The sequence below is a fragment of the Enhydra lutris genome, unplaced genomic scaffold (genome assembly GCF_002288905.1).
Source record: "Enhydra lutris kenyoni isolate GAN:26980312 unplaced genomic scaffold, ASM228890v2 scaffoldscaffold5, whole genome shotgun sequence".
In the NCBI taxonomy this organism is placed as follows: Eukaryota; Metazoa; Chordata; class Mammalia; order Carnivora; family Mustelidae; genus Enhydra; species Enhydra lutris.
In genome coordinates, this window is record NW_019154089.1 from 1512774 (window position 1) to 1525617 (window position 12844).

General features: G+C 47.8%; 1 protein-coding gene across 1 annotated transcript; it reads left to right on the plus strand.

The window, feature by feature from the left end:
* Positions 1 to 8357: 8357 nt before the first annotated feature.
* On the plus strand, positions 8358 to 12256 carry LOC111141094 (YLP motif-containing protein 1). Its single transcript, XM_022493426.1, has 2 exons — positions 8358 to 8437; positions 10521 to 12256. The coding sequence occupies exon 2, from the start codon at positions 10726 to 10728 to the stop codon at positions 11827 to 11829; it is 1104 nt and encodes a 367-aa protein (XP_022349134.1). The 5' UTR covers positions 8358 to 8437; positions 10521 to 10725; the 3' UTR covers positions 11830 to 12256.
* Positions 12257 to 12844: the final 588 nt, after the last annotated feature.

Sequence of the window (12844 nt, forward strand, 5' to 3'; positions counted from 1 at the left end):
GACCCTGGGATCATGACCTGAGCCGAAGGCAGAGGCTTAACCCACTGAGCCACCCAGGTGCCCCGTCCTTCACTCATTTTTAAAATTGTATTGTTTGTCTTTAATCCATTTATTCTTTGCCAGTGTGAGAGGTGAAAAATTGTTTCCATTTACATTTATTTAATTACCATTAAATTGGACAGTTTTTCACATATTTATTGGCCAAATATATTTTTTATTTGAGAATTTTCAGTGCTTATAAGAGCTTTTTTTTTTTTTTTTTTTTTTTTTTTTTAGATTTTACTAATTTATTTGACAGAGAGACAGCCAGAGAGGAACACAAGTAGGGGGAGGAGCAGAGGGAGAGGGAGAAGCAGGCTTCCAGTTGATCAGGGAGCCCACCTAGGATCATGACCCAAGCAGAAAGCAGAGCCACCCAGGCATTCCTATATAAGAGCTCTTTTTACATGAGAAAAGATTAAAGCTTTTGGGGAGGCCTGGGTGTCTCAGTTGGTAAAGCTTCTGCCTTTGGCTCAGGCCCTGTCCCAGGGTCCTGGGATGGAGCCCTGCATTGGGCTCTTGCTCAGCGGGGAACCTGCGTCTCTCTCTCCCACTCCCCCTGCTTGTGCTCTCTCTCTCTCTCTCTATTAAATAAAAAAAATTAAATTAAAAAAATAAAGCTTTTTAATTACTTTTTTAATTATAATTTTTTTTTACTTTTTTTTAGTTGACAGAGAGAGAGAGCGTGAGAGAGCCAAGCAGGAGGAGCGGCAGAGGGAGAGGGAGAGAGAGAAGCAGACTCCCCTTTGAGCAGGGAGCCCGATGCGGGGCTCGATCCCAGGACCCTGAGATCATGACCTAAGCCGAAGGCAGACGCTTAACCATCTGAGCCACCCAGGCACCCAAACCTTTCTTATATATGTTAAAATTACTTTCCCATATTTTTCATCTGACCACAGCAACTGTGCATGCCATCTTCATACAAATAATCCATACAGCTCAGGGTAATTAGGTTACAGACCGACACTTGATCCTGCCCAAGAACACCTAGTAATTGGTCCTAAAGTCAGCTGATCTCCCCATGACGTTCACCATCCTCTATCCTCTAGCCATACTGAAGCAACCCATTGAAAGCCCCTCTCCCTTGATTATGGCATCAAGTTCTGCTCCAGAATAATCCCCTGCAAAGAGATACAAAGATGATAAGACTTTTACTCCCAACTCACCCTCCTCTTCTAACAAGGGCCTGAATAATCTCATTTATTGAGCACCGTCCAAGTGTTCCAGACACTTTGCTTCAGCACCGTATACAGATCATTATCTCTATACTGTTGTGTTCCTCAGGTAACAGATGAGGAAATGAAGCTGGGGGGGAGGGGGCGTTAACTCACCCAAGGTCACAGAGCTAGGGAGTTGTGCGGCTGGGATTGGACCTAGGAGTTGTGTGGCCGGGATTGCACAAATCAGATAGACTCCAAAGACAGTGCTTTTGCCCACTGAGCTACATTTCTGCAAGTTTTGTAGCCACAGCTTTCTGTTGGCTTCAGCTGTGCTTGAGAAGAAAGGCCAAAGAGCCAAGGCTGGGAAATATCCACCCGGTGAATATTTGACATTAGGAAACGGACTGGAGATTCAGAATCCTACTGCCCCACACTGAAATGGAGGATGATTTTTCTCAAGGGTGGCTCAGTTTTCTGTCATTCTTTCAACAAATAGTTTCTGAGCATTTAAGAACCCCTGAACTATGCCTGGCACGTGTCAGGTGATGGGCCAATAAATATTTGTTCCATGAATGGATGATTGAGTAAATGAACAAATGGGCATCTCCTGTGTTCCAAGCATTGCGCCAGGGTTTTGGGATACAGTGAATAAGACTGACTTAAAGATGCTCATGGTTAAGTGGAACCATGATATATAGGGACCATAATATACAGGAACATGATATATAGGCGATAGATATATAGATGATATAGGAAATTATAATCCTGAGACAAATACATAAGAGATTATAATCCTGTGGGATAAACTCTATGGCATCAGCAAAAACAGCAATCATTTTTACTGCACTTTGACTCTAAGCTTTGCCTCATTTAAATCCTCTTGACTACCCTATGAGGTGAATACTATTTTTATTTTGTGGACGAGTAAACAGTTTCCAGATGAAGAAACTAAGGCTTACAGGGACCTAAGCAGCACAATGGAGGGGTCCTAATCCAGCTTGTGGATTTCAGAGGAGTCTTGGAAGGAAAGACATCTCATTTGAAGCCCAAATTAGAGGTAGGAGGTAACCTGGCCTGGGCGAAGAGAGGCTGCCTTTCCAGGCAGAGGGAAAGCATGCACAAAGGCCTGTGAGTTAGGGGGAAATAGCTGTGGCTTCTCCTTCTGCAGCATTAGCTTTCATGGTTCAGAAGTCCCAGGGCAATGTGCCTGGGTGGCTCAGTCATTGAGCATCTGGCTTCGGCTCAGGTCATGATCCCAGGGTCCTGGGATTGAGCCCCACATCGGGCATCGGGCATCGGGCATCGGGCTCCCTGCTCGGCAGGAAGCCTGCTTCTCTCTCTCCCACTCCCCCTGCTTGTGTTTCCTCTTTCGCTGTGTCCCTCTCTGTCGAATAAATAAATAAAATCTTAAAAAAAAAAAAAAGTCCCAGGGCAAGCACCTGCTCTGTGCCAGCTCTTCCCATCTTCCCCCAAAGACCTTTCCGTCATCTTGTAGACCATAGCCTGTAACCAGAGTGCCCTTTGAGAGTACCAGGTTCCTCCAAACATTGCCAGGCTTCTGGGAATGGGTGGCTGAACTGAGGCCTGTCATACTCACAGGGCAAGCAGAGCAAGATCACTGTGGCCACCTGCTGACACTAAAGCCAGATAGGAAGTCAAGCATGTGTGTATGTGTGCAGGGCCCCTTGGTGAGCCACCCCCTCCCCTAAAACTATCACTTAACATGGCCCTCAGAAGGGAGACAAAATCCCTCTTACAGTCTAATTTCAACTGTTTCTACAGCCTGTTCGGCTCCCTTGCGAGTTCTGTACTGAGGGGATGTAATTTTTGTTTTTTAAAGATTTTATTTATTTATTTGACAGACGGAGATCACAAGTAGGCAGAGGCAGGCAGAGAGAGGAGGAAGCAGGCTTCCTGCTGAGCAGAGAGCCTGATGCGGGGCTCAATCCCAGGACCCTAGGATCATGACCTGAGCCGAAGGCAGAGGCTTTAACCCACTGAGCCACCCAGGCACCCCGAGGGGATGTAATTTTTAAGGCCCTCTGTAGCTTTTCCTTTTCCCACTAGGTTCCAGGTAGAGTCTGTCAAACTCGGTGGGGGGTGGGGGAGAGAAGGCATCAGAGGGGATAGGAGTGGGGGCACCGGCCACTCTTTCTCGACCCTGCACCTATCTCTGGAAACCCAGGTGCTGTCTGCTGGCATCCGGAGGTGGGGAGCTGAAGGGGGCATTCACACCTGGCCTAGCTTTGGAGTGTGGTTTTCTCACCTATTTCCATCCAAATCTTTATACGTCTCCCGTGGAGGCCCTGGGGGACTATTGGCCCCTTCCAGAGGAAGGAGACAGTAGGGTGATTGGACTAAATCTGGAACTGGGCCTCTGTCTAGGGTTTAATAATCATCACAAAGGTCTTCCTGGCTAGGGTACAGGAGTTCGGAGCCTCCTAAGGGGATTTCACATTTAGGATTCTCAGGCCTCCTTTGATCCCCTACCCCATGCTGAGGGAGTATCTAGGCTGGGCCTTCAGCGATGGCCACGTAATGCATAACTATGGTTCCTTACCACACTCAGTACAAGATCTTCAACACTTGGTAATAAAAATAGCTCGCCTTTGCTGCGTGCTTATTAGGCACCAAATCCCTCACAACTATTTTGGGCAGAAGATACTGTTACAGATAAGGAGAAAAAAAAAAGGCTGGGGCGCCTGGGTGGCTCAGTGGGTTAAGCCGCTGCCTTCGGCTCAGGTCATGATCCCAGGTCCTGGGTTCAAGCCCCACATCGGGCTTTCTGCTCAGCAGGGAGCCTGCTTCCTCCTCTCTCTCTGCCTGCCTCTCTGCTTACTTGTGATTTCTCTCTGTCAAATAAATAAATAAAATCTTTAAAAAAAAAAAAAAAAAAGGCTTAGGGTCTTTAACTGCTCCCAGTGACAAGGCACCCAAAGAGCTGGGCTGGCGCTGAAAGCCCAAGCTAGGACTCTGAAACCAGTGCTTTCTGCCTCCCAGCCAGCTGCACCTCCAAACCTGTCCATCTTCCCCCTCCTGCTGGTAGTTCATATTCCCCTGACCTTGTATCAAGAGTTTTTCCCAGGCCCTTCTCTCACCTCTCTGATCCACCCACTGGGATTTTCAATAGCCCATCATCAATCATTGTCTCTCCAATTATTCCAGACCCTCCTAGGGACACAAAGGGATTAATTCCCCAGTTTATCTTCAGAGCTCTTATTCTACCACTGGCTAGCTCTATGGCCTTAGTCAAATTACTTGGCTCCTCTGTGCCTCAATGTCCTTATCCATACATTGGGAATAAAGACAATACCTACCTCCACAGGCTTTGGTGAGAATTGAAATCATATAATGCCTGTAAGTCATTTAGCACAATGTCTAAAATGAAATCCCAAGGAAAAGCAGAATGGTTTAGGTCATCAGTTTAGTACCACTGACCCTAATCCACCACTCCCTAGGGATAGGCTTCCCTCCCCTCCTAAAGATCCCTTGGGGGGTCCTGGTTGGTGGGGAACTAGGACAACATACTGGGAAGCTGGAGGAGGGGAGCCAACTGGTTCCATATTTATATGAAATATTTTCTAGCTTCACATCCCAGGACTCCCTAGAAATAAGTGCAAACCCAGGTTGGCTTCCTTTCCTCCCGTCCACACCTCTCCACCAACAGACAGCTTTATCTCCTAACTTGACTCTTAAAATCTTTTTTTTTTTTTTAAGATTTAATTTATTGGGGCGCCTGGGTATCTCAGTCATTATGTGTCTGTCTTCGGCTCAGGTAGTAATCCCAGGGTCCTCCAATCGAGCCCCGCATCAGGCTCCTTGTTCAGTGGGAAGTCTTCTTCTCCCTCTCCCTCTGCCTGCTGCTCCCCCTACTTGTGCTCTCTCTCTCTCTCTCTCTCTCTCTCTCTCATGGTCTCTCTCTCTCTCTGTCAAATAAATAAATAAAATCTTTAAAAAATTAAAAAGATTTAATTTATTTGAGAGAGTGTGTGTGTGTGTGTGTGTGCGCACGTGTGCGTGCATGCACACACAAGCAGGGGGAGGGATGGAGAGAGAAGGAGAAGCAGACTCTGGGCTGAACAGAAAGCCTGACGCAGGGCTCAATCCCAGGACCCTGGGATCATGACCTGAACCAAAGGCAGGTGCTTAACTGACTGAGCCACCCAAGTGCCCCCTTGACTCCTAAAATCTGACACTAAATAGGTGCATCTATATTTTGACAATATAGTTAAAAATGGGGGCGTCTGAGCTCCCCCTGCTTGTGCTTGCTCTCTCTCTCTGTCAAATACAAAAATAAAGTCTTAAAAAAAAAATGGATGCCCTTTGACCTAGCAAATCCACACCTAGAAATGTACCTTGAAATAACTAAGGGACCTTGCGAAGATTTTGTTAGAAGGATGGTCCTCTTGTGTTATTTATAACCAGAAACAAGCTCTGTGTCTAATGATAGGTGATGGGCTACACACACACACACACACACACACATCTATCTCTAACGCAACACTCTATAGCCATTACAAATTGTGCAGCAGAAGGCTTTAGTGATTGGAGCAAATGTTCAGAATATGTTTTGTTTAACTTTTCATATTTTTGAGGAAAATGATAAAATTCATACAAAATATTTCTTTTTGTTGCTTATCTGTGGCTTCTAATTTATTTGCAAACAAGCATATATTTATCCTGTAATGAGAAAAGAAAAAGCCCACATTTGGCAAAACTTGGGTAGAGATGGTAGTTGAGAGACTGGCTTTATATTGAGCTCCTGGATGGATTCCTGGCTCCCTGTGGCCCACCCACTGAACTCCAGAATAAGAAACCCCAGCAGATCTAAAAGTTTGGGTCAAAAGAAAAGCAGTAGCAACAAAGAAGACCCAAGCACTTCTGTGGTCTCTTTTTGGATACTCTTTGGCATCAGTAGGTGTGTATTTGGTGATCTGGAGAGTTGGGGACACCACCAGTCAGGGCCAAGGAGGGCACTTCCCTTTTTTTGATTCGGACAATTGATGCTTTCTCATTCTCATACAAATGGACCTCCAAGACAAATCCTCAAGGAGCTGCCTTCCATCCAGTGGGTCCTTTGGTGTCCACTGGCACCTAAAGGTCTGAGCTACCTCCTCCAGAGGTGCAGCCTTCCCATCTTTCTCCCACTGTTGTCCCCCCTCCATTGTCCTCTGTTCAGGTGATGAACCCAGGCTATCTGTGAGGGAGAGGAGAGGATGCTCATTTCTACCCAGGGGTGCTGTGAATGATGACTACAGAGATTGACTGGGGGTAGTTCATATTGGTTGGGGAGTCTGCAGAAGACTTAGAGGATAAGCTGGACACTAGACTTCTGTATCTTCAACAGCTTCTTGAGTGAGTATTTTTTGAATACTCCCTGCATGTCATGTTTAGCACTAAGCACTTTCACAGTATCATCTGATGCCATTTGAGGCCTCTAAGCACTGCACAGCATCGCCGGTCCCTAGTTCACATAATCCTCTCATTCCACTTGTCACATCTTGACAAGTCATCAGAGATGACTGACTCATCTCTGTCATTAGACTGTGAGTCCCAAGAGGGCAAGAAGAACACTGTTCTCTATGTCCCATCTATTGAGCATTGCCCAGCCCAATGTCTAGAACACATATTCATAAGTCCTGGGGAAACTCAGATAGCTGGGAAGGGGTTTAATACTCCATGCCCTTCACTTCTGTGAGATTGGCCCAGTTCAGTGGAGGCTTGGGATGACGTGATTGGTGGGTGAGTGCTGAAGGACATTGGGCATGAGTATGGGAGTACCAGGTTATTTAAGGAGTCTGCTGGGGTCCATATTACCCTCAGAGACTGTCGATTCAGACCTCCACCAGCTCACATGGTCCCAGATCTGGTTGGTCTCCTCACATATGCTTGCCTCTGGTTTTCATGGGACCAATGCCAATGAACAGGTGACTCAGTGCCATCTGTTCCCACATCCAGAAAAGTTGCTCAGATAAGTGTGCAGCAATAGCCTCTAAGAACCTATAAACCGGTCTGTCTGGAGACCTGACCTGGTTCCTGTGCCGGGTGTGGTGGTCAGGGGGGCTCCTCAGAGCCTGGTCACCTGTTGAGCTAACGGGTGAGGGAAACTCTTTTTATTTGCTCCTCCCTCCCTGATCCTCTTCTCTTTTAATATCCCAACCCAATCAACTCCCCAGCTATTTCTGTCCCTTTAAGCACAGGATGCTCAAACATATTCATAACTGTGACCTATTGTTCCTTAGTCTTTCCATTTTGTTTCTGATAACGCCAATTCTGGGCATCTTCAAACTTTGGAATCATGGTGGGGAGGGTTTGACAGGTTGCTCTCCTCAAAAGTGAGGAGAGAAAATGGGGAAGGGTAGTCAGATCAAGGCACAGAGAAGTCTGTGATAAAACCAAGGAAGGATGTGGGGAGGAAGAGATGGGAAATGACAGGAAATGAGACTGAAAGGTCCTTGCGGGCTAAGCTAAAGGTTTGGACTGGATTCTAAGGGCAGTCAGAACCCATCGAAAAGTCTGGGTCAGTGACTATATTCCAACAACACAAAGAGAAACGTTCAAATAGCTGATATGTACTAACCACTTGCTTTATAATGAAAAACATGATTCATGTAGTCCTCCCAACAATATTATGAGTGGTATTACCAATTCCATCTAATCTGAAGGGAAACTGGAGCAGGAGAAGATTATTTCTTCAAGGTCAGAGCTAGGGTTTTGATTCTAGACTCTATTCCTCTACTTACGCAGGTAGATCTGAGAGAGGGCAGGGTTCAGGGAAGGGCTCTGGAGAGAGGGCAGAAAAGCCAACCAGACTCCACGACTGCCAGGATGTGGGTGTGAGGACGACAGCGCTCTCCAAACTGGTGCCCAAGTTTCGGAACCGCGCATGTTTCACAACCGCGGACTCTCTAAGGCAAAAGCGCGGAGGTGGGGGGCCAGAGGCGGCCAGGCAGTGGCGCTGGCTCGGAAACTAACCGCTCCGCCCGGGTAGGGCGGGACCTGTCGCCCAAGCGGAACCGGAGCCGGAGCCGGAACCCGCGCCCTCGCGCGAGCCCGAACCCGAGCCCGAGCCCGAGCCCGAGCCCGAGCCCGAGCCCGAGCCGGAGCCGGAGCGATCCCTGGCAGGCTAGGCAGGTCTTCCTTGACCTCGCCGGCCGGGCCGAGAAGTGCCAGGAGCAGTGCCATCTAGCGGACGCGCGGGCCTTGGCACCCGAGCCCCATGAGGTCACCGCCCCGAGGTATGCCGGGAATGGCAGAAGCTGGCGCGAGGGGACCAAAGAGACAGAGGATGGGTTTGGGACCAGCCGCAGTCTGGGCCTGTCTGACCTCTCTCCAACTGTGGATTCAGCGCGCGCCCGAGTGTGGGGCCTTCCGACTCGGGTCCCCGACGTGCCGTACCTTCCCCACCCCTATCCTGTGCGTCCTCAGGCAGCAGGCATGGCCACAGTGGTCTGTCCCTCTCTGACTCCTCAGATTCCACATCGGATCCCTTCCTTCCTCCCTCATACTCCTCCAACTTCCCCTACCAGATTCTGGGTTCCCCCACACATTCTCCTGCCTTCTGGCTGCTTTCCTTCTCTTGTCTCCATCACCGGGTCCGGTGGATGCTCCAGTCCCACCTCCTCTCCCAAAGCTGGCTTCTTCTTTGTCCCCCACCGCCTCGTTCTTGATTCAGGCCAACATCCACTCCAGGCTGGAAGGCCACATCAGCCAGCAGTACAGTGCTCTTCAACCCATTTTCCACATTGCAGAGGGGTCTTCCTAAAGATTCTGGTGTTCCCAGGATGAACGCTCTTCAGTTGTTTTCCTGTTCCTTTGGTCTAAAGATCAAACTCGGTCTGACCTACCAGGCTTTCACAGTGTGGCCCCTGTGAACTCCAGCCCATCTTTCCTAATGCCTTTCTCACATGTTGAGCCAGAGTCCCACCTGTATTGAAATCACTAGCGGGGCTTGTTAACTGTGCTGATTTGGGGTCCCTACCTCAGGCCCTGGAAGTGGCACCCATGCTTGACAGGTCTCTTGTGGTTGACACTCACTTCTTGCAGCTCTTGAAAAATCCCAGGGCTCTTTCCCTCTGGCCTACACACAGGCTCCCCCTGCCTAGAGACTATACCTCACCCACTTCCTTTGGATTGAGTTTAAAGGCCACCTCTCTCCTGCCCTCTGCAAGCCCTGGGCTTTCTCCTAAAACAGCACTAATTAAATGGAGTTTTGTCTGTCCCCTCCTTTGTCTGTCCCTACAACCACAACGTAAGCTCCCATGGCAAGGTGCCTGGCACAGAGGAGGGGCTCAATAAATACTTGTTCACCATTGAGTGAGTGAATGTCTGTGGATATTCCAAGCCAAGGGCAACTCTAGGACCTGGCATGATGACATGAGAAAGTAGAGCAACCCAGAATAAATGAGCCCTGAGGATGGAGGAGGGGGAATGATTGGGCAGCTGTGGGCCCTTCCAGTTCCCCTCATACTACTACCCACAGGGGTCTGCGTCAGAGGCACACTGCTGCCAAGGAAGCCAAGGAGAACCGGTGTCCATGTATCAGCCTTCCTCTCTGTGGCCTCATGGACCTATCCCTCCTCCTCTGCTGGGGTTTTGAATCCCCCTTTCCCATCCAGGTCATCTGAGGAATGACATCGTTGTACTCCTGGAAGCACCCTGTCTCTCTGTTTTTTGGCCTATCAGAGAGATCCCAAGCCCATTCCATATGAATGATTCATTACAGCCTCAAGGAATGGAAAGCCTGAGAGTCAGCCTCAGACAGCAGGGCCACCCCCTGTCCAACCTGTAGGGAAGGCACTAAGGGAAACCAGTCAGCAGGTGCCCTCTAGAGTCAACACAGACCACTGCTGTGTCCTGAGTCTTCTCTAGTTACAGAGTCAGGGTAACTGTTGTCCCCAGGTCTCTGGGTGGCTCAGCCAATTAAGCATCTGCCTTTGGCTCAGGTTGGGTCCTGGGATCGAGCCCCGCATTGGGCTCCCTGCTTAGTGGGGAGTCTGCTTCTCCCTCTGCCCCTGCCCCACACTTGTGCTCTCTCTCTTGCAAAAATAAATAAATAAAATCTTAAGAAAAACCCCCAAAACCTTATGCTGCTGCCCTCAAAGATGTCTCCATCTAGATGGGGGTTGTGGGAAAGACTTGAACTGGGTCTACAGTATTACTATGGTAATAGTTGCTAGGATTCTTTCTTTTTTTTTTTTTTTTAAGAGAGAGAGCAAGCACAAGAGAGAGCGAGCGAGGGTAGAGGAGGGGCAGAGGGAGGGGGAGAGAGAGAATCCCAAGATCCCAAGATTTTTTTTTTTTTTTTTTTTTTCTCAAAAGGGATCGGGAGACACACAGAGACCGAGACCGGGATCGGGGTGTGATTGACTATGACCGGGATCGATTTGATAGAGAACGCCGACCTCGAGATGATAGGACTCAGTCATATCGAGACAAAAAAGACCATTCCTCATCCAGAAGAGGGGGATTTGATAGGCCATCCTATGACCGGAAGTCTGACCGACCAGCCTACGAAGGTCCATCCATGTTTGGAGGAGAACGAAGACCTTACCAAGAGGAACGAATGCCCCTGCCAGCTCCTTCACTAAGCCACCAGCCACCTCCAGCTCCACGGGTTGAGAAGAAACCCGAATCTAAGAACGTGGATGATATTTTGAAACCCCCTGGCCGAGAGAGCAGACCTGAGCGAATTGTTGTTATAATGAGAGGATTGCCTGGCAGTGGAAAGACACATGTTGCAAAGCTTATTCGAGATAAAGAGGTAGAATTTGGAGGACCTGCACCTAGAGTTCTAAGCTTAGATGATTACTTCATCACTGAAGTGGAAAAAGAAGAAAAAGACCCAGATTCTGGAAAGAAGGTGAAAAAGAAGGTCATGGAATATGAATACGAAGCTGAGATGGAGGAAACCTACCGCACCAGCATGTTCAAAACTTTCAAAAAGACTCTGGATGATGGCTTCTTCCCCTTTATCATCCTGGATGCCATCAATGACAGAGTTAGACATTTTGACCAGTTCTGGAGTGCAGCAAAAACCAAGGGTTTTGAGGTATATTTGGCTGAAATGAGCGCAGATAACCAGACTTGTGGCAAGAGAAATATTCATGGAAGAAAACTTAAAGAAATAAATAAGATGGCTGACCACTGGGAAACTGCACCTCGTCATATGATGCGCCTGGACATTCGTTCTCTGCTGCAAGATGCTGCTATTGAGGAGGTAGAGATGGAGGATTTTGATGCAAATATCGAAGAACAGAAGGAAGAAAAGAAAGATGCAGAGGAAGAGGAAAGCGAACTGGGTTACATTCCGAAAAGCAAATGGGAGATGGACACATCTGAGGCCAAGCTAGACAAGTTGGATGGCTTGAGAACTGGTACTAAAAGGAAACGTGACTGGGAGGCAATTGCCAGCAGAATGGAGGATTATCTTCAGCTCCCTGATGATTACGACACTCGTGCTTCTGAACCTGGGAAGAAGAGGGTGAGATGGGCGGACCTGGAAGAAAAGAAGGACGCAGATAGGAAAAGGGCCATAGGTTTTGTGGTCGGACAGACTGATTGGGAGAAGATCACAGATGAAAGTGGTCACCTGGCTGAGAAAGCCCTCAATCGAACCAAATATATATGATACTTAGTTTTTGAACGGAGTCATTGTTCCTCTAAGGTGGTTCGCTTTGAGGTGATCTGAAGCCACGACCTCATGGAGCTTCGTTGTGTGTCACCTTGCCTTCCACGTTTCGGTTTTTGTTTTGTTTCTACCACTTTAGTTTTTTAAAGTTCTCCAGTGTCCCCAAGAGGTATTAGAATCTTGCTGTACCCAAGCAAGACATTAATTTTTCTTTTTAACTATTTTGGGGAGGGAGGGAGTGATAGCTTAACTGCTGAAGCCAGGTGGAGGGTCTGCTGGAGGATTCCACCAGAAAACATTTCCTCCGCTGTACAATGTCACAGACTATCTCTATCATCATTGCTTTGTGGCTGTTTTTGTTTTTTACTGTATGTAACTGGTAGCTGATTGTACTAGGATTAAAAACAATAAACTTTCACGATAAAGCCAAAAAAAAAAAAAAAAAAAAAAAGGATGCTGGCGAGGATGCGGAGAAAGGGGAACCCTCCTACACTGTTGGTGGGAATGCAAGCTGGTGCAACCACTCTGGAAAACAGCATGGAGGTTCCTCAAAATGTTGAAAATAGAACTACCCTATGACCCAGCAATTGCACTGCTGGGTATTTACCCTAAAGATACAAACGTAGTGATCCAAAGGGGCACGTGCACCCGAATGTTTATAGCAGCAATGTCTACAATAGCCAAACTATGGAAAGAACCTAGATGTCCACCAACAGACGAATGGATAAAGAAGATGTGGTATATATACACAATGGAATACTATGCAGCCATCAAAAGAAATGAAATCTTGCCTTTTGCGACGACATGGATGGAACTAGAGGGTATCATGCTTAGCGAAATCAGTCAATCGGAGAAAGACAACTATCATATGATCTCCCTGATATGAGGGAGAGGAGATGCAACATGGGGGGTTAAGGGGGTAGGAGAAGAGTAAATGAAACAAGATGGGATTGGGAGGGAGACAAACCATAAGTGACTCTTAATCTCACAAAACAAACTGAGGGTTAATGGGGGG